Genomic DNA, 27,220 nt, shown 5'->3' with positions numbered 1-27,220 from the left:
GATCAGATTTCTGCACTGGGAACTCGGAGTTTCCGGGATTTTTGTTTGTTGTTGAGGGATATCCTAAATTACAGCTGCAGCTACTACCACCTGGAGTTTCTAATCCAACTTTTTCGAGGCTCTGTCTCACTTGAAAACACACCTTTGGTATAATTAATTTTTAGGGGTTTTAGACTTTATTTCAGTAACTTTATTTAACTTCAACGCTTGAATATGAACCAAACAAAGAAACAGCAGGAGCAAGAATAAAGCAACTTTCCAACATGTGTGTTATTTCTGTGTTTAGGTGGCTGTCAATGCACACATCCCTCCGGATTATCTCCTTAGGATCTGTGAGAGACTTGGGCCCCTTCTAGACAAGGAAATCCCGCAGAGCGTCCTGGGCGTGCAGACTTTGCTTGGTGTCGGGCGCCAGTCTCTATTAAGGGCAGCAAAAGGTAAGATTCTCAATTTCTGATTGATTGATTTTTATTTTAATGACTAAATGCCCTTTTGTTCCAATTCATGTTGGGGTGTCTGTGTGTGTTTGCGTGACCCTTGGTTATCTCCTACTCTGGCCAGCTTTCTTGTTGCAGTCTTGCTAAAATATAGTTCTTGCTGACCTTGTCGCATCTGTGTTTCTTTGGTTGAAAATGCCGTCTTGAACAGCTCTTGCCTACGGTTGCCTGATCCTTGTTACCTGCTCCCTCTGCCTCCCCTTCCCATTATGTTGGACTGGTGTGTGTGTAAATGATGTGATGAACTGGATTAGAGAGTTGATCCATCTGAAAAATAGCCCTTTTTTCGTATACACATACACACGCCTGTGTCTAAGATAACCCCGCAGTCTATATATTTTGCTGGGCAATTTTTATTGCCTTTCTTCCGCTATTGATACCCTGGCTGTGCAGGCAGATGTTTCAGCTGGAAGCACAGAGTGGCATTTGGGGCAGCACTTCGAGGGTGGGCAAAGGTGAGACTGATTCTTCAGTGTTAATTCCTCTCGCCAAGTTAATTTGAACAAAAGTCCCTGTTCCTTTCATGAATAAAGCACCACTCCTATTCCTTGTGAAAAAACTGCTCTGTTTGACATTGTGATCCTGAGAGCACAGTTTTGTGTTGTAACTAAACAGATCTGAGAGCCATCTGCTATTGAAGCGGTTCCTCCCTCCCCTCCTCACTCCACGCCACTGCCACTTCTTCCCTGTAGGAGCCACAACTTATTGAATCCTGTGATGTGCTCATTCTGAGAGCCAAAATATTGCAAATGTTGTTATTGCTGTTGAAGTGAATTCAATTAGCTGGTGGAAGGCGCACAGTGCTGGAGGTGACCCAGGGAGCAGGAGCATCACGCAGGGATGGGAGAGCAGGACCTTCCTGTTCCAGTGCCACTTGAGCTCTTAATTTCCTGCATCCTGTGAAGTCACACTCCATGCTAATAAGGGCTGGAGCATTCTGCTCATCCACTGGCTATTGCCTGGAGGGGTGTGCCGTTTGTAAACACGTTTCCTTACGCCAAGTTTTGGGACTGAGTCTTGTTTTGCTTGCGCTTTGCTAGAATTGGGTGGAGAGTTCCAGGTTTGCAAGGAGGCCTGCAAAGAAATGTTTCTTTGCTTCACATTCAGTTTGCATCTTAGAAGAAAACAGCAACAAACAGCTAAAGAGAAAAAACCCTTTTTTTTGTGCAGGAAAACAGAAGTTTTTTAGGTGAATTAGAGGCTAGATGACTCACTGAAAGAGGTAGTGCTTCCTAAGCCATGGCATAAATTTATTGCCAGGAGATTTCTACTAGATTTGTGGTGGGTTTTTTCCCCTTCAGAAAAAGACACTGTGACATTGTGCTGTCTGGTGTGTAAACCACCTTCTCTTACACCAAACAGTGCACCTTTTTCACAGCTGGTGTATGTGGATTTCTGCTCCCCCTAGTTGTGCATCAGTATGAAGTTTCCATTTACCATGAGTATTTATATCTATTTTGATCTGGTTTAGAAAGTAGGAGAGCTGTTTTTAATGTGCATCATTGCAGTCCTCTGTGGCACAGTGTGGGTTTTAATCAGAAGGTGCTCTCGGGAGTCTCCTTGAGTCACGTAAGCTTGTGCGCTTCGTGTTCGGAGATCTACATGGTGATACACAGATCCACCAATCTGTGGCACTGTCTTTCTGTTTCAGTCCTTGTTCACCGTGGAAGCTCATTTCTCTCCTTCCAGATGGCCAGAAATGGAAGAAGTCCAGGTCTAATTTCTGAGGCGCTCTGAACAGTCTCAGAAAAATCAGTATTGTTCTAGAGAGAAGGCTCTCTGAGGCCAGTTGGCAACAGATAGCTGGAGAGTCTTTAAAGGAAGCAGTCTTCATTTTCAAAGCAGTGGTTTTTAGGGGGATGGCGTGCAGAGGAAGATCTGAAAGGAGGGCACGTTGCCACTAATTGCAGGAAAACAGATTTATTGGGGGCGGGGGGGAATCTCCCTTTCCCCCCTTTCAGGGAGAAAATGCGTGCGTGTGTGTGTATTCTCAAATGTACAGTTCATAAAAAAGGTTCTGTATTTGTTGGGATTGTGGAAGGACTGAAAATATACCAAAGTTTGGCCCTGCCTCAATACTTTTTAAATTGTCTTTTTCTTTCCATTAATTTAGACTTCCTGCTTGCCAAAATGAAGCATTTACAGTCATATTGCTTAGGAACTAGAAATTAGAGTACCGATCTTCTGGAAGTGTTAGATCTCTGACAAACTGTTTTAAAAGATAAACCTTATTTTGGCATGCTGGGAGCGGAGCTTGATGCTCTTGATTCTAAGAAGAATAGGTCAGTTGGACCTGCTTTAGCTAATTGTTTGGCTAACCCACTGTTAATCTTGCCGGTACAGACTTCAGACACACGCTATGGAAAGGATCTGCGTTTGCGGCTCTGCACAGAGGCCGGCCGCCCGAACTACCTGTAAATTATGGGAAACCGCCAAACGTGGGTGAGTTCTGAAACATATAGAAAGTGGTTTTTTGTCTTCTCTGTATTTTCGTTACTGCTCCAGCTGGGAGTTACTCTTACTAACTGAAGCACTACTATGAGTTTGCATTGATGGCTTTTTTTGACGTTTCACCATGTCTAAAGAGGTTTCTCGCTGACAATAGAACATCCCTTTTTGTAATATTCAGGATTGGATCTTCCATAATGTGTGTACACGTGTTAAAACATTGTGGGCACGTTGAAAATCTTTGCACGTCAACTCCCTGTTTGGGGAGCAGTGTGCTTGAGTATCCTTTTCTGATACACATACAGAATATGTTTGTATGCTTGTCAGGTTGGACGAGCACTGTCCCATGAGCATGTGGACAATCTTCATCCTCCAATCTCAGCCAGAACAAAGCGCCTGGCTCCCAGAGAACGTTTTTGACTCAAGAATTCATTTTAGTTCAATTATGACAGAAAACAGACTGCTTGCAACATTTCTCTTTAAAAAAGAAATAATCACAAACCCAACAGTTGTGTTACTTCAGTTTCAGTTGTCCGCACAGTTAAAGAACTTGTATAAAACTCAGATATGTGTCGGCATCCAGCTTATGTGTCATTGAAGAACTTCTCTGTTTCACTTAAACTGAGAAGTATTTCCTTGTATGGTCTGAACTTTCATTAACCATTTTTATAGCAAACTAATTTGATAAATATAAGTTGCGTTGGTCATGATTTGTTCTCTTATTAGGGCATGTTATCTGTATTTTTGTGTATTTGTGCAGATGTGGAGGCTTTTCCTGGTCTGTTAGGAGATGCATTCACATGCGTTTCTCGCATCCCATTGGAGATGCAGGGTTGATGATGACAGGCTTCTGTTTCTACCACGTCTGTTGCTCTGATTGTGCTTCTGCACTTTCTCATTGCTAAAAATTAATCATTGTCAGAGACGAACGTGCCGAAGCCGGGGCTGTTTGTGGTTGGAATCGATAGCATGCTTTGCACAAAGTCTGTGCTGGTGTGGCAGGAGCGTGACGGAATAGCAAAGTTAATTATGGGTCTTCTGCATGAAAAATAAATGGATATTTGCCTGGAACTATTGCATTAGTACTTTTCCTGCTTCGGTCAGATAATGCATGAGTCAGACTGCGGACATTAAAAAGAAAACTATTTCCATACATTAGTATGATGACTTCTGTACGTGTCTGTGTATTTATTCTTTTAGGCTGGTTCTGCAGTTACTTTTTTGTTAGTACTTGGGCTGATCGATTGCTAGTAGATTTATAGCACACACTCTACTTCTGTAGTTTTATTTTTATATGGACTTGTGGATCAATTCTTTCGTAAGAGGAGAATCGGGCCATGTATTTTTGGAATATGAGGTATTATTAACGTGCCATACTAGCAGATCGGACTTCAGCATTTGTCACACTTTGATGACAAACATCTGTGCTGCTGGCTTGATGACCATTTAGTGACTCAGAGAACGGAACAATTTGTTGGTTTTGGTGTTTTCCTATGAATTGTTATTTAGGAAATGCAAAGGTATTATATGGAAGAGGGTCTTTATAGCGAGGAGTTATTTGTTCCTGGATGAATATGGTCCTCTTGGTGTTGATACATAAACTACTAGTAAGAGAGGCAAATGTGTACAACATTAAAATAAGAAGCTGACTGTACTAAAGCTGTTCAGGAGGCAGAAGTTTGGTTTGGGCATTCCCCGTTTTTAATCGTGAGGTGCAAGTCACAAAGTCCTTCTGTGTATATTTGTGCAAAATGGGTGTTTTTGTGGTGAGTAGTCCCAGCCACAGGTGCTGCAGCATGTGTGTGTTTTGTTTTAAAATACAAGATGAAGAAGCATGCCCAACCTCTTTAATATTTCAGCATAATTGTGAATTGCCATACCGTGCTGGCTTGGTCAGATCGAGTTGTCTGGAATTACTCGCTGAAGTAGTTGGGCTGAAGTAATAGACACCCATAATAATGTGTGTTCATGAGCGAGATGAAATGATTGTGTAATTGCCTGTGTAGACTGGTAAATTAGGTGTAGAACCAGCTAAAAGTACTCGTCTGTTGTTTCCCTTCCAGTGATAAAGATGTAAGCTCAATGCCATCAGAGGATGGTGTTTCAGGTGGTTTCTGTGCAGGTTTTGCAGCAGTTAAATACATCTTGGGTTTTGTCAGAGGCTTTTTTTGTTGCAGGCAACACAAGGCAGGTTAGAAAGAAGATTGTTTCCCCTCTTTAGTTGATCACTAGAGCTATTTTAACCTAAATATGAAAATCTTTGTGTGGGTAACTGTTGTTAGTGAAAGCAACATGAGATTTGGAAGCAGAAAGTTCAAAGCACAGTCTGGATGAATAAGCAATTGGGCTGTCTGGAAACGCGCAGCCGAGGTGCCGCAGGGCCGCCGGGGAGCTGCGTTCAGCTCAAATCCGTGATGTTTCCCTGCTCTAAAGGAGATCGTGAGGTCAGCACCTAGAAAAGCTGGATCACTTTGTTCTTTTGGTGCTTTTACTGGGTTTATCTGTATTTCTGGCCCCACATCCACTCTCTGAGATGATATTTTGCACGTGGGAGCCAACTGTGTTTATTTCCCGGTGTTCTTGCGAAATCCGGACTTGGGTTTCTTCTGCACCTGCGAGTGGAACCCAATCGTCCTGCTTGATCAGCACAGCATGAGGTCACACTTAGCACATACGACTATGTAAAATGTAATGTCATAATGTCTCATTTTGAAGTGCTTATATAGTGCTTATTTCAGAGGGTAAAACACAAAGTCCTCACCCTTAGTACTAACGAAACTATTTTTAAAGCAAACATTTGTACCAGTGTTCTGTTTTCTATTTTTCCTTGCAAAAAATACGAGTGACGCAAGGGTTAATATTAATTCAAGCGGTTTGCAAACTTAGGCGACTTAGTCCATGCTGAAATGTTTTAATTCCTTGTGAAGTTGTGCCTTTGACATTTCTGATGTCTGATTGTTGAAACTTTGTTTTCAGTGAGGGGTTATTGTTGCAGGGTTTTGGCTTTATCCCTCCTAGGTGAAATTTCTTGTGTGGCTTTTTACATTTGTACTGCTGTCTCGAGTAGAATGGCTTGTGATTTAAGGATTACTGCCGCTTAACAGGGAGACTAGAGATGCTCCCTTTATTGGAAATAACTGATGCAGTTATGAAGGTTTCAGGGCTACTATGTTGCTAAATCTCTGTGTGGTAATCAGGGTGGTTTTAATACTCTTAGGCTTTCTAAATACAGTAACTTCATTGTCCTGAAGAAAGCGAACTTAACGGGGTATTTTGTCATGTGTGGGTAATTCCCTACTCAGATATTTTGTATTAATCTTCTACCAAAAAAATATGAGAACTGGGATTGGGGGTGTTTGTTTGGTTTTGGGGCGGAGGTTTTACTTTGCAGTTTTTAGGAAGCAATGCTAGTTAATGAAGTTAATGCACACTTTGTGTGCGTGGCCTGCGTTTCTGGTATAGCCCAACCATTTTTACAGTGAGGATCAGATGCGTTGAATACCTGCTACTTTTTGTCCAAGATGCTGTTGCTTTGCTGAAGACAGTGCTCCTTATGGCGCAGCACTAGTTCTGTGTTTCTCTGAAACTCGTGATGGAAGCATTTCATAAGCAGCGCTCTTCATTTTTTAATTGTCCACGGGAGATCGAGGAGTCTCGTCCCCGTTGTGCAAATAGGGAAGGAGACACAGAGAAAAGTGAAATTACTTTTCCATCCTCTGGAGACAAACTGATTGCAAGCCTGGGAATGGACTGGGAAAGGTAGGAGTGCCACATGAAAGGCCATTGGAATTATTTGCCTGAGTGTTTGTTATATCTCCTTGTGTCTCCTTCGTGTGATTTGCCACGAACAGCAGTGGTGAATTTCCAGAAGGGTTGCATGCTGAAGGACGCGGAAGGTATGGTGATGATTGGAAATATTTTTGAAATGCAAGTTTACCTTCACACAGTTCTTTGTGTGGTTTAAAAAAATATTCAAAGCCATTTAAAATTGTTTAAAGGCAGATACAGTGTTATTATGTATTTAAATGATTTAAACACTGAAAGGCACAACGGAATTACCATATTGCTAAGTGACCACAGCTCTGTGTTGGCATCACATCGGCCACGGTGTGGGGGAAAGTGGGGTGTAATGTTTCTGAGAACTTGGCTTTTAAGCTGGAATACTTAAATAGTAAAGAAAAGAATATGGAAGCAAACCTGGCAATACCTTTGTACAGCATTGGTCGTATGTGATCTCCGCGCCCTCCTGTAGGAGGTGGGAAAAATGGTTAAGAGTTTCATTTCTCCTTTGCAATGGGAGACAGTTTCATTTAACAGGTCCTGAATAGTACCAGGGATCATTGAATAGCGAGTAGATCGTAAATAAATTGGGTTTAGTGTGTTTTGCTTTTTTAGTACTGCTGAATGTGTGTTTTTACATGAAAACCAAATATTGACAGAAGATATGTCCATGGTGGGAGCCTGATGGCTTTTGCAACCATCTACACCTTTTTTTCCCAGCATATAGTGTTTCAATTGCATTGAGTGATTAAAAGTAGTTCAAATTTCAGAGTGTAGATCTTTCTGCTTGTGCATAGATGCTTCAGTCTTATAAATGCACAGAAGTGTGTTACAGGTTAGTAGCCCTTTGAAATTATGCTTCTTGACTTTGTAGGTTCTGTTTTGTTGAACATGTTCCATTTTGGATGTGTGTGTGTAGATAGGCACTGATATGATGATACAATCAAGAAAATGGCTTGAGTTGTTGGCTATATTTTTAAACTCCAGGGCTGAAAGGCTCGGCCCGCTGCAGTGTGCAGCCGGTGAGATAAGGGCTTTCTTTGGGGAACCCACTGTCGCAGGGACTCGACAAAACCCAGCGTAGCTGTGTTACATCCTCAAGCGCCACTGGCAAAAAGTGGCAAAACTTGAAAATCAAAAGCTCAAGTGGTATAAATTAGGATAGGTAGAATTAAATACCCAGAATTATGCATCAAACCAAAGATTGGAATGATGATCTTTCTGTATCCGCAGCCGTGATGATCTCCACATGCTGTGTCCCCGCAGAGGCACCGACGTGCCTGGTTTCTCCTGCCACATATTTCTTACTCTTCAATTAGTTAGTCATTAAAATGAAATGGGATTGCTGCTACTGCTTATAATGGGAGAGGGTTTGTGGGGAGTGTGGGCAACCATTGACTCTCACATAGAATCTGGAACCCACTCCAGAGAAAGATTTTTATCACGAAAGCACTTGAAAGAAATTATTATTGTACACCAAAAAGAAATCCCTTGTAATTGTTATAAGGAAATTATATGTTACTGAAATCAGGTTTTCCAAATCCATCTAGAATAAATGTATCTGTTAAACACTGTTAGGAAACAATATTTAATATTGATTTACTTTGAGTTCTGGACAAAGTTCATGTCTTATTTTTCCTCTTGTTTTGTTTTTCTCTCCCAGTAAATATAATTTCTGCCAGGCAATTAACTGGATGTGGACGTTTCAGCCACTTGTTCCCAACATCCACCTACCAACACATGAAAATGCATAAGAGGATTTTGGGCCACCTCTCATCTGTTTATTGTATAGCCTTTGATCGCAGCGGGAGGAGGATTTTTACAGTAAGTTTGCAAATTTTCCTTTTCGGAGTTACTGACTGAGATGTGGCCACGGCTTCCAAAAAAATGAAGGGAAGAGAAATCTTGCGTTCTCGTTTGTCTTTATTTATTATATCATCTTTCTTACTGAATGGCACCTGCAGTATTCTGGGATTTGGAATTCATTTCCATGCTGCTTGCTGAGTTAAATCTTCACACTTTTTCAAAAAATTACTTCTCACCTTTGGGTAACCTTGGAAATGCTGGCAATCCTTTCCTCGCATTTCATGAAACCTGATGAGAAATAGAGGACCTCAGTACTTCATCTGCAATTTACTTCTCTGCTAAATTTTCTTTCTAGAGTTTGTAGTGTGCCGGTGAATGTATGAATGTTATCCTAAGTTTTTCCTCCAGAATGTATTAAAATACAGTTCTGTAATACTGCCCTTGCTTTTTGTTGTGCATATTTAAAAATTAGCGGATTTTTCAAATTGATAACACATTTGTTAACTGTTCATGTTAATCCCTGTCTTGTCTTTGCCCTTTTCTCTTAATAGGTGTTCAGAAACACATTACCTGCCAGGCTAATTGTTGTCTTTCTGTTCTTGCTTGCTTCTCCACTCATTATCAATTGATTGAATAGAGATGTTGTTACAATAATTACTCTGGGTCATAGTGAGAACCTTTCCGTTTTTGTTTACACCATAAAGGAATCTTACTCGTCTGCAGTTACATGAAGAACTGAGAGTGATTTTTTCATTTGAATTTAGCTGAAGTTAGTACAATGTAATTTAAAGCCAAATGATGTCGATATGGCAGTTAGTTTTATTGTGTTGTGTTCACTAATATATAGTGACAGTCCTAGTGTCAGTATTCTTTGTAGCATTGGAATAGTGGAAAGGTCACTGAGCTGTCTGAAAATTCTTGGTGATATTGGGATTGAGTGTGAAATTACGTAGGTGCTACTATAAGTATTCTACAGTGATCTATGTTGGATCTGCTTCTGAACTGTGTCCTGTTCCTCAGGTGCTTTAGGGTGCTTTCCTTAGAGCTTCGATTTTCCTGCTGGTTGATCCAGCTCACACAGATAACACATCGTTTGGTAGTATGCAATGAAACATTCGATATCCTTAAATTTACCATAATTATTACTTAGCTGTGCTGAGAGGTGTTGTATTAGCGGTGGGAATCATAGCTTTGTATGAAACATAAGACAGTGGCTTCTGTGTTATAAATATGTAAATCCTTGACCCCACAAGTGATCCCCAAAGTCAGACACTGTGGAATCCCACTGAGGTTGCTCTTCGGGCAGGTTCATGGCACGGGGATGTTTTTGACACACGTTCAGCTGCGCCGTACCTGTGTATTTTGCACACATAACACATATTCTTTCAGATAATCTGTGGACATTTTTGTGTGGCATTAGGGGTCAGATGATTGTTTGGTCAAAATCTGGGCTACAGATGACGGGCGCCTGCTCTCCACGCTGCGGGGACACTCGGCTGAGATTTCCGACATGGCCGTGAACTACGAGAACACGCTGCTGGCCGCGGGCAGCTGCGACAAAGTCGTGCGAGTCTGGTGTCTTCGAACCTGCGCCCCGGTGGCTGTGCTGCAGGGCCACTCAGCTTCCATTACTTCCATACAGGTAAAGAATAATGTTAGTTTTTCCTAAATCCTGGAATTGGAATGGTACTGAGAGACGTGGATCAGCGATGAGGGACAAAGCGTCGTGTCTTTTCATCTCCGGCAGTGGAGATTTGCCCCAACTCGAGGGTGTTGGTTCTGGCAAACCTGGCAGAAACCTCCGACAAAATCAAATTCTGGGATGAAAAAGGCAATCCCTGCAGTTTGGCAGGTTGTGCACACAGAGGGGAGAATGAGCGGGGCTGTTTGGCTCAGAGTCCCCCATTCTTCAGGAACCTTCCTGCTTTGATTCACCCCAGGCTGCTCCATCACTCCTGAAGTCCCAGGGAGTCTCGTTTCTCCCCCTCTTGCCTACACTTCCAATTCTGTCTTACTTCAACCATGTTGCAAGTTGCTTACTTTAAGGTGATTTTTTTTTTCTAAACACGTTTTACTACCTGGTTTTGCATTTTGTATATGATTTGTTTATTAATACATACATGTGTATTCCTCACAAGCTTTTTGTAAACTCTGGTAATTAAAAAATCATGGTTTTTTGAGGAAACCGTGCTTGATTCCTTTACCAAATTACCAGGTGGCCGGAGGGTTCAAGTTATTGCCGTATTTGTGAAATTCAAGTGAAATCCTCCAGAATGAAAAGCTTCCCTGCTCCTTAGAGCAGAGCTTTGGGCAGAGTCTTTGCTGGGCCTGGGTGCAGGAATCAGTTGGGTTTTGTTACCGGGTTTAATCCAGTCCGGTCATAGAAAGAAGTGTTCCTCATCTTGTTACCCCGTTAAAAGGCTCTTGGCTTGCTTCATTTCTACAATTTGCTGACTTTTATGTGTAGAGACAAGACTTGCCGGTCAAAATGGAGGGGTTTTCTATTTCCTCAGCTTTACGTTATGGAGGTTCATATTCTGTGCTTATCCCTGATACCACTGTGGACCCCCAGAGAGAAAGCCAATATATTAATAAAAAAGATTCCTGTCAACATCCATTTACAGGTTTCCAGGGTGTGGGGGAGAAAGCAATGAGGTGATTTAACTGTTCTAACTTTACTTTCAGTTCTCTCCAGCAAGGAAAGGAACAACACGATACCTCACTTCTACTGGTGCTGATGGAACAATCTGTTTCTGGCAGTGGCACGCTAACACCATGAAATTTAAGTAAGCCTGTTTAGATAATTATAATTAGGACAAATTTATTTTGAGTTTTAGCGTGGAGACGAATGCTGGGGTAATTAAATAAGGGTGTGTTCTTTCTCAATAAACGTGAGCGTTTTCCCGTGTGTACTCTGGAATCTGAGACGTTACAACCAGAGAAGGGGCAGAGATCATGGGTGTTATTTCTGGGTGTTTTGCTTTGCACGACAGTGTTGTAGCAGAAATTTCACCTTTTTTTTTTTCTTACTAAGCTAAGGAAGAAAATTACTAAAGTGAAAAATAAGTTCTCGCAGACTTAGGTGAGAATTCTGAACTGAAGAGGTTTAGGAGAAGTGTGTTGACCTTAACCTGCTGCACTGCACTTTTCTTGTTGAATGGCACTGGGATGCAGTAATGAAAAGTAAAAATGTTGTGTTGTTGCGTACAGGGATCGCCCCGTCAAATTCACAGAGAGGTCCAGGCCTGGTGTTCAGATATCTTGTTCGTCTTTCAGTTCTGGTACGTGTACATTGGAACGTGGTTTATCAACTGTAATTCCTTTGGTGACAAGACTGTCACTTCTTTTTAAATAAAAATGCTATTAAACCCTTTTTCAGTTAATTAAAACATGTCACATTGTGATTGGTTGAAATTTTCCCTGCTAAGCGTCTGCCTCAAGCTACTTTTTCTCTTGGTTTTTTTCCTCTAATTTAAGCTGCCTTGACCACTTCCATGGAAGACGACGCTGTCAGTCTGTTGTGCACATCAGAGATTTTGCTTTGTAACATCCTTATAAGGTTTTATCTTGTAAAGTTTTTGAGTGAAAAGTTCTTGAAATCTGGCAGGCAGGCGGCCTCTGTTCCAAGGTTACACTTCTGCTGGTCTTCCAAATTTGGCCAACTTCTAGGAGGATCAGTTCACCGTGTTTGAAAAGATCAGCTTAACTGACATGAGTTGTTGCAGCTTTGACTTCTCAAAAATAGTGATTTTTTACCAGCAAAATGAGGTAATTTCTCATGAAATTTTGCGATCTGAAATTCAGAGCTGTTCTATAGCCATGTGAGCCTTGCCCACATTCCTTTTTTAAAACCAGAAGTCCTGAAATAACTAAAACCCTTTCAATGCAGTAAACTACACAACGGTGCCCTTTTTGTGCAATATTGTAAATAGAACCAAGATTACAAGAAAACAGCTTTATCACTGACTCCCAGTTGCACCGTAGTTTCTCTCACGTGCTTCAAACAGATATTGAAGATGCACTTAAAGTTTCTGCTTTATATTTACCAGTGAGGATATTGAACTATTCCCCATCTAATTTTCCTGCGTCAGCTGATGGAGAATAATTTCTGAGAGAAAGCACAACAGTTTGTTGGATGCATGTTGTAACTCGCAATATTCTCTTCCTTTGGTCAGAAAGCTTTGCAGCTGGAAAGTATTTTAGAGCTAAAGCTGATGCAGTCTGAGAAAGCACAGATCAAAGCACAAGTTGTCAGAGTTAATTCTTTGTTCAGGACACACGTTTTCCTTTTCTGTATGTACCTGTACTTTGCTGCTTTGACAATAAAGCAGTAATTAAAACGACTTGTTCCTCAGCTGGCTTTCCTCACAGGAAACTCTGTCTCTCGTAGGTGGCATGTTCATTGCAACAGGTAGTACCGACCATGTGATAAGGATTTATTATTTGGGCTCAGAATCTCCAGAGAAAATGGCTGAGTTAGAATCTCATACGGTAAGAGACGAATCAGAAAGCAAATCTTTGGGGTTTTTTTGCCTGCTTAACGGTATTTCAGGAACTTAGGTTTTGTACATCCTATTTGGCTTATTTGCTGTCTTTGGAGTGTAGCTGGCTCTCGGTGCTGTGCTATTTAAATGCCTGGAAATGTGTGGTATGTTGATTTTGAAATTCCTCTGAGGTAGGAGATGTGTGCAAAATATGCCTCATGTATTTCATTCCCCCAGGAAACAGGGACTAGGTGATTTTCCCGTATTCTTAAAGAAAGTCTGTATTGGAATGAGGAATTAATTTTCATGCATGATGTCATTTTTCCTATTAAATTTACTGTTGGGTATTTAACTCCAGTTGTGATCGCAACTCACAGAATGACAGAGTGTCAGGGGTTGAAGGACCTGGAAAGCTCATCCAGTGCAATCCCCCCATGGAGCAGGAACACCCAGATGAGGTTACACAGGAAGGTGTCCAGGCGGGTTGGAATGTCTGCAGAGAAGGAGACTCCACAACCCCCTGGGCAGCCTGGGCCAGTGTCTGTTACCTTCACTGAGAAGAAGCTTCTTCTCATGACAAGGAAAAACAAAGTAAATCCGGTTTTAGAGTGTGAAGTCAAACTTTGGATCACTATGGGAATTTCATTTAAAAAATAAAGCAAACTTAAAAGCATCCTTTCTCAGTAGTGCAGAAGGGCTCTTGTAAAAATACAAACTATTTTCATCATCTGTACAATGACTTTTGATGTTAATTTTCAAGTTTGTCTTCTAGCTTTTATTAAAACAGTTGAATGTCTCCGTTTTAATGAAACACCATAAAGAAGCGTTAGTAAAATAGAATCACATCTTCATTTCTTTATTGTTACTGAGAGCAAGTGATGATTACGTTATTTATTATGTGCATGGTAAATAGTATATCAGAAAATGAAACTTATGGCAACTCTGATAGGGCTGTCACTTGTGAGGAGTTTGGAGCATTTATCTCTGAACCTTAATAGCCCAGCTGCCCATCTTAACAATATTTTAGGGATTAAGGCTGAGTCTAAATTGATTCACTGAACCTCAGAGGGAGTCTCACTGACCCTCAGAGGGTCTCACGTTTAAGTCTCTGGTTCTGGAATTTGTAAGGTAGTATGTTGTAGGAGATGTATGGAAAGATGCAATTTGCTGAATAGATGCTCGTCATTAAGTTCTTTTTGAATGAGTGTTTCAGCTTACAAAGCACTTACTCCTATTTTTTTCCTCCCTCCTGTTTAGGACAAAGTGGTTGCCGTCCAGTTCTGTAACAACGGTGACAGGTGAGTGGCTGCCCTGCGATTTTCACATGACAAGTGTGGTATTTAATTTTCCAAATACCTTCACGGAGAACATTTAGTGCAACACGACCAAACGGGCTCTGATTAATTTTAGACAAATTGTTTCAAGTGTATTGCAAGATATTTGTCCTATCCACAAGCTTGAACTTGCTGCCTTCTGCTGTACCAACAGTAATATCCTGTAACTCTGCTTTTCCTCTGGATTTTTTTAAACTGAGCAAACTGGAAACTGAATTTTGCATCCTTTCTTTGTAAGAGTGTCTGGCTGCACAGGTAGCCGTGTTAGGTACAGACAGGGCTACTGTGGGAGTAAAAGTGTTACAGTAAATGTAGTTCTGAGCAAAAGTTAGAGCTGTTGCACATGCACAGATGGTCAGACAAGTCTGCAAGGAGCTGTGGTCTGATCTTCATTAAAGGTCCTTTAACCTGGTGAGATGGCAATAACACCTGAGTACGTTAATTGTTTATAATGGGATCAGGGATTTGGTTTCTCAATTACTTTTCTTTCTTATTTTTTCTTTATTAGAGTCTCACTTTACATGTGGGGGTAATAGAGCTTGTTGGCTGTATCATTTCAGTTCCATTAGAGCAAGATGAAGAATAAGCACATACACTCATTCATTTGTCTGTACGGCTCTTGTTTGAGTTCCTGACTTTTGGGTGTCCTCTTTTCTGGACCCAAAGGGGTGGGATGGTGATGGGACCACACGTCTCTTTGCCAGCTTAGAGGCAAAGGGGAGGCCAAGCTGCCAATGACAGTAGCACTCTCTGTAGCTGTTGCATTCCAAGGAGAGATGTTTCCCTTGTTTCTATACCAGGGAACAGATGAAGAGGCCCCTTGACTTCTTTATCAACTGCTCTCGCTCTGTCCTCTCTGTATTAAGTAGTTTGGGAGCATGACACTGACTTGCAGAGAAATATGTTCTTAGATGAGCACCTGAGCAACACTGTCTGCACTGGCCAAAAGGGCCTACAAGCCAAGTGCAGTCATTTGGGAAAAGAAAATAAAGATAAAAGGGGAAAATAAGCCTTGGCGTGTTGTCAGAAGTGAGATGGAAGGAAATAAAGGAATTAACAGCATCTAAATTATTAGTATAGTGCAAAGTGAAAACAAGGAGCTGCAGAGCTACCTTGTATCTTGGAGAGTTTTTTCCTTCACTGTGCTCTTATTTATGATCCATATGAGAATCATGTTGAAGCTGATAGTGTTGTTGAGAGATTATGTGTCTGTTGTGGGGGTTTTGTTTAAATTTACTTCTCTTGTGTATGTTTCCTGTATCATTTATACCAGCCGGGTATGCAGTTGCTCACAATTCTGTGCTACAGTGATGCTTTTAATGGAAAAGTGATACCTTCCTTTTAATGTTAATATAAAGAAAAAATAAAAGAAATGTCGGAAGCATCATGATGAAAAAATTCAGACCAGGGAAGCTGAAAAGGTGAAACAATCGCTTGCCTATTTATCTGTAATTCTGTATATAAATGGAATATACTTCTAAAGGTGTTGGCCATCCTGTGACAAAATGTTACTTGAGGGGCCTTTTTTCAAATTTCTCAACCAAAATGATTTCTGTGACGCTGACAGCCAGAGCTTTTTGATGTCGATAAATACATACGCTGGATGCTTTGATTTTTTTAAACGAGGAGGAGCTTAAAAATGACAATATTTCTGTTGAGCTGGACAGGCAGGGCTACTTACTTGTGTTCAACTTGGGTATTTCCCTTCTCTGTCTTCACTGTCTCCCTGAGCTAATGGATTCTAATTTATGCTGGACTCCTGGCACACACTTTCTTTTCTTTGCTGCCTCTGCGAACCACTCGAGAGATTTGCTGATGTCATTAAAAAGGGAATGTGCAGCTTGGCTGAATTATGACATTGAAGTCATTCCAAGGCCATCTGCTTGCTGTAACCAAATGTAATTAGTGTTGTGGGGTAGGAACTCTTTTGTACCGTACAATATCTGATATGAAAATGGTAACCTCGCCGGCTTTTAATTACATTCTCTAGATCAGAGATGTGCAAACAATGTAAAGAATAAGTGTTGAAAAAGGGATGAAATCCGTTCTGGGTTCTGCGCTGGGTGTGCTCTTGGCTTGCCGGTGTTTTGAAGGCGCCTGTTTCCTGCGGCAGCACTTCACGGGGATTTTATGACTTGTTAAACACGCCTGCATATGGGCATATAGAGAGTAAAACAACTCTATATACACACGTATACACTTTGAAGTGTGTATATACTTGTGTACGTGTGTGTGTGCATGTTCGTTGCAGAGTAATGTCCAAGTGAGTGCTTGTAGCGACCTTTTCCTCGGGGAATGACCATCCTCTGCCAAGCTCCTCCTTGTTCTTGCCACAGGATTTCACACGCCCAAACCGTTGTGGGGATGGAAAACTCCATAGCAAAGCTACCGAATAGCGAGAAAATCAGCGTCTGTGATGGGTGTGTGGGTATTAGACCAAAAGCAGTGACTTACCTTTATTCAGAATTTTGTGACTCTTTTATTTCCTTTTTTTTTCCCCTAGCTTAAGGTTTGTCAGTGGCAGCAGAGATGGAACAGCACGAATATGGCATTATCAGCAGCATGACTGGAAGAGCGTAGTCCTGGATATGGCCACTAAAATGACAGGGTAAAGCAAACCAAGCCGGAACACACCTCACAGCAACATTTACACACCAAACCAAATCTTCCATCCTGTCAAAAACCATTTATTTACTTCCATTTTGAGTTAATTTCAGTGCGTGGGTTTGTTGTGGTGAAAATGCCAGGGCTCTGGTGTTAAGTTACACAGTTAAATAGCCCCCAGAAGAAAATATTAATGCATTGGTAGTTCCCTGCTCTGATGATTGGGGAATATTTAGTGTTCTACCTATAAGTTAGGAATGTCAAATAGAGTTCATCTCATGGAAAGAGGTTTTACTAGAACCTCACCAATCATATGCCAACCTGCATGTTTTTTAAAAAACGCCTCAACCCGCTGTTGTTTGCTGGCATCTCTCAGCAAAGTTGTGGAAGAACTGCAATAACCGGTCCCCTCAGGTCATTAGTGTTTATTTTATGTTTTATGATCTACTATTCTGGTTTCTGTGCTACAGAATACAGTTAAAATGATACTGAATAATAAAGTTAAAATAGGGAATAGCTGTGAGAGTGTGATTTGGATTTACGTACCAGGTTTTTGCCCATTGTGCTGTTTAGTTATCCTGATGACTGATAAGAAAAATACCTTGTAGGAAAAAGCTTTATTAACTCAATAACTTGAAAGAAAGAATTGGGGTAGGTGAGGCTGATCATTTAAGAAGAACAGAAGAGAAACTTGTCCTTTTTAAGGAAATAAAACTGTAAATCTTAGTGGTACTGAGTATTTTCTGTATGCTGCCTGTCACCTGTCCCTCTCCTGCATTAGGCAGTAGTCACAATGGTGGCAGCCATCCTCCTAATTTCATTCTGAATTAGCACTGTTAAATACTTACTGATTTCTTTTTAAAATTATTAATTTCGTCAGAAACAATGTAGCATCTGGAGAGGACAAGGTGACTAAGCTGAAGGTCACTATGGTGGCTTGGGACAGGTACGATGCCACTGTCATCACTGCAGTCAACAACTTCCTTCTCAAGGTGTGGAACTCATGCACAGGGCAGCTCCTGCATAGCTTAGCGGTGAGTAACACTCAAGTCCTCACACTAAATGCTGGCATGTTTGGAGATACTACTTTCTTTCTTTTTCACCCCTTTTTCATTGCAGGGTCACGATGATGAAGTTTTTGTTCTGGAGGCCCATCCGTTTGACCAAAGGATTGTACTTTCAGCAGGTCACGATGGAAATATTTTTGTTTGGGATATAGACAAAGGAACAAAAATTCGCAATTACTTTAACATGGTAAGAAGGATCAGGGAAGGTATTTGGGTTTTTTTGGTTTTGTTTTTCACGTTTGTGTAAAACAGATCTTGAGGCAAAAGCAGATTTCATTATATACTTTTTGCAACCAACATTACAACAGGATTAGGGGAAAACTCCTACATATTCAAAAGAAAGCACTGTACTCTTCAGTAAGCAATGCCAGCGTCTTTTGTTGCGTATTGTCAGTGTAGCAGCAAGTCTTTCATGGGATCTGTTACATCTAAATATAACTCATGTGGATGGGCATGGTTAGACCATGCAAAAGATGATAGTGACGCGATGCAAACCAGTAAACCTGCGTAGCACAGCGCAGTGGGCTGGGAAGTGCCGTGCTTGTCTCTCTGTTGTATTTATTACATCTGCACGTGCCCAGTGCCAGGTTTGCTGGTTTGGTTCCAGTGCTGAGGATATGCAGCTGCGCTGCTTCAGGCCCTGAGCTGTGAAACCTGCTTGTTCGGAGCCAAAACGCGTCTGAGATCTTTGGGGCAGCCTTGCGTGCCATTAACATGAAATGTAGACTTCTAAGTAGTTGTTTCAGAATGTACTTTAAAAGTTGCACTGTAATTTCAGAACAAAGAGAAAATGCAAGGTTTTGACGTGACTGTTTGATGAAGCTTTAATAACGAAGTGGAAAAAATATGAGTGTAAATCAGTCTTGAGCGAGATGAGACTTTACACAGAATTAGGATTAAGTGCTTGGTGCAAATTGGTGAAATTTTCATAAAAATGCTTTTGTAGAGAAAGCGTGATTGTGAAAGGGATGCGCTGTGCTTGTGTGCAGATTGAGGGCCAAGGCCACGGAGCTGTTTTCGATTGCAAGTTCTCACCAGATGGGCAGCATTTCGCCTGCACAGACTCTCATGGACATCTGCTACTATTTGGTTTTGGATGCAATAAATATTATGAAAAGGTGGGTTGAATGAATTTTAAACTCATCTGTGTCTGACCTGATTTCATCTTAGAAATATTTGTGTTACAGTTTATTCCCTCACCCTGCCCCAGACATAATTAGATCATCAAGCAGCAGTTGCTGTTTACCTCAGTCAAAAAGATTTAGACAAGAGAATCTCTACACAGGAGAACAAAGCATTAACTTCCATCTATTCACCTCTGTTGACGTATTTTATTATTGAATTTTTGCACCAGGCCTTGGTAATAAAACAGATTTGTGGTAGGAATCTGTTCTCTGTGTAACAATTCTGCTGATCCTGAGTGTAGTTATGGGTATGGGAGCCGTTCCAAAGCAGCAAGACAGCTGCAAATGGCCATTGATTTCTTTACTAAATCGCTTTTCTCGCAGATTCCAGATCAGATGTTCTTCCATACGGATTACCGACCGCTGATCCGCGATGCAAATAACTACGTGTTGGATGAACAGACTCAACAGGCTCCGCATCTTATGCCTCCTCCGTTCTTGGTGGATGTTGATGGAAATCCTCATCCCACGAGATTCCAGCGGCTGGTGCCAGGGAGGGAAAATTGCAAAGATGAACAACTTATTCCTCAGCTGGGATATGTGGCTAATGGTATGATGAGTACAACTCATGCATAATACGAGTATTGCACTGGATTGAGCACCAGCTCGGTAGGCTGATACTGTAAGGATTTGTTTCAGTCTTTTCTGAAACTAGTGGTTGAAATTCAGTGTACATGTAGGAGATGGGGGGGTTTATGGCATAAAGGAAGTGGATGGAATCAACTTGACTGGAGGCAACATGAGGAGAGTGCAATATTCCAAAATCTGCAAACTTTGAGCAGGTATATGGCAGCACGTTTAAAGAATTGTCCCATAGCCCTCAGTGTAACTATGTCTGTGAGTGAGGAAGCAGGAAGGTGAGAACAAGATTGAAAAAATAGCTTTTGGGTTCTTTTTAAGACAGATTTTTTTCCTGTAGATATAAACTTTTTCAAAATGCTGATCTCCAGAAAAGATCTTCCATTCTTACTTCCCAAGCATAATTTCTTTTTGCCATTTCTAAAGGTTTGGGTGGTCTGTAATTTTAGGGTTTTTTTTGAACTTTGCCTCCATTTATTACACAAGCGCAGAAGGGCAGCTGGTGAATCAAGTGTTTTGCAGGACAGACAAATAATAGTGCACATTTAAAAATTTGATTGTTTCTGTGGTGTTTAGTAAAACAGAAATTGAGCATTTTATAAGCAGTTGTGGCTTTGTTCTTGTCAAGGTGATGGCGAAGTAGTTGAACAAGTCATTGGACAGCAAACTAACGACCAGGATGAGAGCATCCTCGATGGGATGATCAGAGAGCTGCAGAGGGAACAAGATCTGAGACTAATTAATGAAGGAGAAACTCTTCCAAACCCTCCGCTCAATAGATCGCACTCTGTTAATGGAGGTAAGTGTCCCTCGTTACCACCATCAGTTCGTTTCCTAAAGCACAGGAAGGTACAAATCAAAATGTGTTAATGTGCGTTTCAGGACTATGGCTTTGAGGTTTATCTGTTATAAACCTTTCCAAAATAATAAAGTTCACTGTAATGTCTTGATGTCACTTAATCACCACAGAGATACTTTGTAACTGCGTAATGTCAAGATAACAGCACATAATTAGTGAATGTCAGTGGAATCCAATGTTGTGACAGACTAATGGCTTCCTGTCGCAGCATCAATGCTAAGGCTGAGCCTCAGTGTTTATAAAATAAACATGTCTGCTCTGTCTTAGCGTTTCCTTAGAAAGCTGGAGATTATTCTCCTGCTAAGTGTTCTGCTACTGTGATTTTATTTTGAATACACACAGCAATTGAAAATTTAAAAGAAACTCAGGCAGATGTGAGCAGGTTCTGGGGACTTGTGCTGCAAGTCAGCCCGAGCTTTTAAAACATTTACATGCGCTAATAAGGTAGTTCCAGGTTAAATGATTGATTACCCATGTTTGAATTGGATTTCCTGGCAAAGCTCATTAGGATTGATAGATTTGGAGCTGCTTGTCTTCAAGTTCAAGAAGGAATAGGAAAAAATTAGTGAAAAAATGCTGACAATCCGCTTTTGCTTTGATCTAAATTGGTATTGTCAAGAAGGTGGCCTAAAAGCCAACTTCAACTCACAAAAAGTCTTGTAGTTTTATTTGTATGTCCCTGTAGTTGTGTGAAAGGGAATTTCCAGGTATGACTGATACAGAAACTCCAGTAGTTACCTTTCAGGACTTGCATTGATCAGTGACTTTGCTACATGAACTGCCTGTTTGTGTGAGTTAATTACAGTACGGTTGAAGTATCTGATGTTTAAATAGCCAAATATTCTTATATAGGCTTGCACAACCATGAATGCAGTTTACTTATGCAGTTAACCATATTTAAGCATGTGGAGGTTGTGTTGATGCATACGCAAATGATGAGGTAAATGAAGGCAATGTTGGCAGCAATTCTGATATTATGAGCCTTTTTGTCTCACTTTGCTCCCTACAGTGTCTGTTTTCTCCCGAGTCTGTAGCTCAGCGTTGTTGTGCCTGGTGAAGAGCCCGGAGCAGGAGCGGTGCCGGTGACACGATAGACAAGCATTACAAATACAGAACAAATGGAGACAGAACACAAACCCTAAACCTTGCGGCAGTCTGTCATTTTAGATGTCAGCCTCATCTCTTCTTGTACCATAGAATTTAAGATTCATTATTTCAGAGCCTGTAAACAGTTGACAAGCCTTTGATTTAAAGGTCGCTGAAGTGCCTTTAAAACTTTTATTATAGTTTATAGTCTTTGCTTGCCTCAGATATCTCTAAGACACAACAAGGCATGGTGATGTTACAGCAGCATATGCATCTCCAGTAATCCAAGGCCAAAACACAAAAAAATATGCCTGAAGCAAAAGGCAAAGCCACTTAACATAGAACAAGTGTCGTTTGTTGCCAGAAAGAAACTCTGTGCAATCCTTACGCTTCAAATTCTAGATTTTATTGGTGGTTTATAGTAGTGAAGAAACATCTTTTTCTTCCTTAGCCCTTCGAAGCCCAGGTCTGGATGTGGCGTCTCCACCCAACGTCGGCCTCCGGAGAAGCGGGCAGATCGAGGGCGTCCGGCAGATGCACAACAACGCTCCCCGCAGTCAGATGGCCACCGAGAGAGACCTCATGGCCTGGAGCAGGAGGGTGGTGGTGAACGAGCTTCCCCCCGGCATCAGCAAGTAAGATACATTGCGTAATGTTTAATGATCCTTCCGTACACCTGCCACAAGTTTTAAAAGAAAAGGTTTTTCGGAAATATGTTGGCTTTTTTTAGTATTATTTTTTAAATTCAGATATTAGGGTTACAGTGGTAGCCACTGCTGGAGAGCTGAGGATAGTAATTCCTTCTCTTCACAATTGAATCTTTCTTCAGTAGTTCAAACACCACATTTTCCTGAAGTTTTATTTAAAGAACAAGTTTGCTTCTTTAACTTGTGGTCCCAGGAGTGAATTATGTGTGGATGCTGCTAGGAGGACTTGTGCACTGATTTCTTACAGCAAGGGAACCAGAAGTATTTTAACGTGTTTATTAATGAATCTGCCAAGTTGTATGATGATTTACTGAATAACGTGGATGCTTCCTCTGTGTCATTAGAGTCCAGGAAGAATGTCGAGCTGCCAAAGGTGAAATCGAAATTGGTTTATACACTGTTGAAAAGAAGAGAAAGCCATCCCACACCTTACAGCGGGTGAGTTAGTTCAGTAGCAGAGAGAACCTGCGTGTGAAGCAGTTCTGAGCACTGAGGGGAAAAAAGAGAAACAAAAAACCCCCCCGAACCCCATTTTATTAAATGATTTAGAAGATCAATAGTACTAATTGTTTCTCTGGCTCACTTTCTTCCTTCTGTAGCTGTAATTTGTCTGTCTTTATATTGTACTCTGAAAACAGCAGCGGTAAATCTCAGTCTTTAAGGCTTCAGTAGTGGGGAGATGCTGGGAAAGGAATAGAGCACACAGTGCATGTGCAGTTTGACTTGTGGAAATTAGGAGAAATATTAGAGGTGCCACAGGTTTTTGAAGTCTCTAGCTTTTGTCTTATCCGGAGACTGCAGGAAAACGATATTTCTCCATAACTTCCTTCCTAAGAAGGGCTGCTACTTAAAAAGAATTGATATTGAACAAAAAACCACCTGCACTGGAGTGAACAACCACAAGTGTGTAAAAGATCTTTTCATTTCCAATTCTTGATTTCCTCTTTGTCGTTTGTAAATGGAATACAAAGTAATGAGGCATCACTTAAGTGTGTAATTCCTTATTAAATCTCTAATCTTTTTCTCCTGTCCTGTGATAAAAGAACGATTACCAGCTGGGGAGCGGAAGGTCTTTGAGAAGAAACCAGCGCAAGCGCCAGCACGCCTACCAAACGCGCTCCACCATAGAGCACAGCCAGCACGGAGCGAGTCAGAACGCACGCACCCGGGAAGAATCCGACAGCTCCTCTGAGGTCTGAGACATCCCAGCGCTCTTTCCATAGGTTCCCCGCTCAAAAATAACGTGGCTTGACAACAGATGCGCTGGGAGCACCGGAACCATCCGGGCTCCAAGTTCTTCCACTTAGGAAGAAACACTCAGATCATTGAGTCTGTTGGGTTTGTGGTGTTACTGTAGGATGTTGATCTTGGATCATTTACCTCTATGCCAGTACAGTGTTCAAAACTAGCTTAAAAAAGGTTGGGTATTTTTGGAAATCTGAAACATTTTCAAGTCAATTTAACCGGGTTGTGTTAAACCGCTTGCTATTTTGGGATTTCGTGCAGCACGTATGTTCTAGGTCACACTCAGTACTTTGATTTCGTCTACCTCTGTAGGCTGCTGTTGAAAGAGACTGAGTGTAGGTATTAATCATTGATATTGGCAAGGGAAGAACTTAAAATAGACCGGATTAAATATAACTTGTTCTCATAAAGGAAGCAAGCAAAGTAAAAAGAGACTGAACAGTGTCACTTTGTAAATGTATTGAGCATACAGAATAGCTATAAAGCTGGCCACTTGACATTAAATTAACTAATCAAACACTTAAATAGTAATGAATTCTATGGTTCTAATACCATTAAAATTCACATCTCTTTCTGCAGAAATTATATAAGCATATAGTATAGTATAAATTAAGATACAGAAAGAAACTGTGGACTTACTTTAAGTTAAACCCGTACTTAAATATAAAGCGTTCCTGAGGTGAGATGAGTTGTACAACTTGCTTGCGAACAAAAATAATACATTTAAAACTTGCCCCTAAAGTGAAGCATTTTGTTTTTAATACAGGAAGATGAGACGGTTGGCACGAGTGATGCGTCTCTGGATGATCCCGCGGCAGCGTGGCAGAGCGAAAGCAGCTCCAGGTACCTTTACTGCTCTCTTTATTGCTAATATAACTTGATTCTATAATTTAAGTCAGTTAAGACAGTTTTGAAAGGCCTAATATAAATATTGTATGTGTGTTATTTGGATATTAAAGAAGTCAGAACTGTATTTTTAGAAGAGTGCTCTAGTTTTCTAAATTTTTCATGCATTTCTTGCAGTCAGTTGTTAGGAAGTTGGTCTGTGGATCGGTGAGATAATTAGTATGAAAATAGAGGTCGGTCATAACTGTAGTTTTACCGTGGGTTTGCAATTGCTAAAATAATTTGCTGAAATAGGCAAATTAGGTAGCGCTTCAGTTTTCTTTAAATTCACATGAGAATGAAATTTGGTACTAATCCTGACATCTGGTGCACAGAACCAGCAGAGCAGGTTGAGTGTTTGGACCTTTCACTCCGTTGTGGGAAAACTGAACTGCTGGTTTCTTTCCTACGACTTTTTATTATCTACAGCGATTCATCGAGTGAATATTCTGACTGGACAGCAGATGCTGGAATTAATCTCCAGCCTCCAAAGAGACAAACCAGGCAGGCAGCTCGGAAAATCTGTAGTAGTTCTGAGGATGAAAACATGAAGGGAACAAAAGGACTGGAGCCAAAACGAAGGAAACTTAAACAGCCTAGAAAAAAGGTCAGCATTTTAAACGTATTAGTGTCTTTTTTGCTTTATTAGTATATTCTTTTCGAGTGTTTTTTTTCAAAGCAAGTGTTTCATATACAGCAAGAACAATCCTACAAATAGCACAATAATTGTAATAGCGGAGTAATTTTGGTTAGGTGCTATGGTGACACAGATGGACCCCCATTTTCATGCAGGCTTTTATTTGTCCAAACAGGTGGGTTGTTTTCTCCTAGATTTATGCTCTTCACTACAGTCAAATTTACTCCAAGGTGGTTTTGTTGCCAAATTATGATGCATCCATATTGTGTCTACATTGTCAGATTTCTTTTTCCTAGTATTTCTTAAAGAAGACGTTTGGAATATTTCTGAAGAAATATAATATCTTTATTTAGAAACATTTTAATCTATTATATTGATGAACGTGCCTTGTTCTCTACTATTTAGTTGAGGTTTTTGGAAGGTGGACATTCCAGCATTTACTTCGCCTTATATCTGATTATCTTCAGTAAGTGCTGGATGATTGGGATTTTATATGTTCTGCCACTATAATTACAGCTTGTGTTCCAAATATACTGGGCTGTATTTCAGAAAGCCAGCGGACTGCTCTCCATGGAAGGTGAACCCAGCGAGGAATGGCTCGCCCCGCAGTGGATCTTGGACACGATCCCGCGCCGCTCGCCCTTCGTCCCACAGATGGGAGACGAGGTAATTAGTGATTGAAATCCCCGCCGAGAATGATGAGCTTGTTTGGGTCACAATTGTTCCATTTAGCAATAGTGTCAGTGAATCCTGTGGTATGTGCTGAAAAGTCAAAGTATGCAGTGTGTGCTGACATGTTTGTGGAAGTATCAGAGTACACAGGAAGAGGACTACGAGTATATGAAAATAAACTTGATTTTCAAATTTTCTTTTAAGATCATATACTTCAGGCAAGGCCATGAAGCTTATGTGCGGGCAGTAAGGAAAGCAAAAATTTACACTATTAACATGCAAAAACAACCGTGGAACAAAATGGAACTCAGGGTAAGTTCACCAAATACTTTAAAGAGCTGAATGTCTGTTGTGTTAAATTTACATTAAAAAACAGTATGAAAAATAAGAAGAAAGCATTAAGTAAGCAGGATGAGGTCACTTTCAACCCAAATTATTTTACAACTTTTTCTTTTCTTCTTAACACCAGCTCATGCAGAACCCACCACTCAAAAGCTGTTTATAGTTCTGTCGACACTCTGCAATGATCTGAACATCTGGGTTCTATTGATTGTTTTAAAAGCTACGGTAGGAAGTAAGACACGGTGGTGGAAAGACCCGAACGTGTCCGCGAGCTCTGTTGAACAGTGGATCTTGCTAAGCGTAAAATTGTGAATGTCCTTAAATTCTTGGTCAGGCAAGACAATACCTTACAATATTTTTACGAAATAAGAGTGTTCTGGATGGCTTGGGCAGATGGTACATTTACCTAGTTCTGTCCATTTGATTTTCTTTTTTTTTCCCTGATGTTTTTCTTTGAAGTGTTGAGTCCTTTAATACTTAATCGACACTGTTGCCATATTTTTTCAGCTTTACTCAGATTTCACGTCAAGAGAAGAACACGTGTATTTGCTAATGTTCATATATGTGTGTGCCAGTGGTTCTATTAATGAAAATAATGGCTTTACTGGAAAAATACCCAGTTACTAGCGCTGGGTATTCAGTGATTCCAGCTGTAATCTTCAAAGGCATCATCAGTTTGCAAGGGAAAGAAAATAGTACTCCGTGTAGGACGGAGATCTTAAGCACCTGCTGATGTTTGACAGGACGTGAACATAAAGGCTATTGTTGAATTTCCGCTTTTAGAGGAAGTTTCCTTGTCTTTCCCCTGGGTGTTGCTGTGCAAGGGCGAGAGGCCCTGCTGCCCTCGGTGTCGTTAAAAGCGGAGTGGTATGTTCTTAAACCTTGCTACAGAAGTGAAAGAATTTGTGGGTGTCCTGTTCACAAATCCATCAAGGGAATGAGCATCTCATATCCTTTCTGTTTTTCTTTTTAAGGTACCTGCGACTGATTTGTAATATATGGAA

General features: G+C 40.8%; 1 protein-coding gene across 3 annotated transcripts in view; it reads left to right on the top strand.

Moving 5' to 3' along the window:
* The window catches only part of BRWD3 (bromodomain and WD repeat domain containing 3), a 48,675-nt gene that overhangs the window by 8,206 nt on the left and 13,249 nt on the right, over positions 1-27,220 (top strand). For all 3 annotated transcript variants that reach the window (XM_065077396.1, XM_065077395.1, XM_065077397.1), the window contains 21 exons: positions 287-437; positions 2,841-2,939; positions 8,389-8,549; positions 9,952-10,173; positions 11,217-11,317; positions 11,742-11,812; positions 12,922-13,022; positions 14,273-14,313; positions 16,853-16,957; positions 17,834-17,987; positions 18,073-18,207; positions 19,010-19,138; positions 19,529-19,754; positions 20,412-20,582; positions 22,180-22,363; positions 22,780-22,873; positions 23,479-23,628; positions 24,447-24,523; positions 24,995-25,172; positions 25,752-25,868; positions 26,079-26,186. In XM_065077396.1, coding sequence (XP_064933468.1) covers positions 287-437; positions 2,841-2,939; positions 8,389-8,549; positions 9,952-10,173; positions 11,217-11,317; positions 11,742-11,812; positions 12,922-13,022; positions 14,273-14,313; positions 16,853-16,957; positions 17,834-17,987; positions 18,073-18,207; positions 19,010-19,138; positions 19,529-19,754; positions 20,412-20,582; positions 22,180-22,363; positions 22,780-22,873; positions 23,479-23,628; positions 24,447-24,523; positions 24,995-25,172; positions 25,752-25,868; positions 26,079-26,186 — 2,775 coding nt within the window. The remainder of the gene's footprint in view (positions 1-286; positions 438-2,840; positions 2,940-8,388; positions 8,550-9,951; positions 10,174-11,216; positions 11,318-11,741; positions 11,813-12,921; positions 13,023-14,272; positions 14,314-16,852; positions 16,958-17,833; positions 17,988-18,072; positions 18,208-19,009; positions 19,139-19,528; positions 19,755-20,411; positions 20,583-22,179; positions 22,364-22,779; positions 22,874-23,478; positions 23,629-24,446; positions 24,524-24,994; positions 25,173-25,751; positions 25,869-26,078; positions 26,187-27,220) is intronic.

Source organism: Columba livia, chromosome 12, assembly GCF_036013475.1.
Source record: "Columba livia isolate bColLiv1 breed racing homer chromosome 12, bColLiv1.pat.W.v2, whole genome shotgun sequence".
Classification (NCBI taxonomy): Eukaryota; Metazoa; Chordata; class Aves; order Columbiformes; family Columbidae; genus Columba; species Columba livia.
Note: the sequence above shows the minus strand (reverse complement) of the source record. Positions and strands in the feature narration are given on the sequence as shown.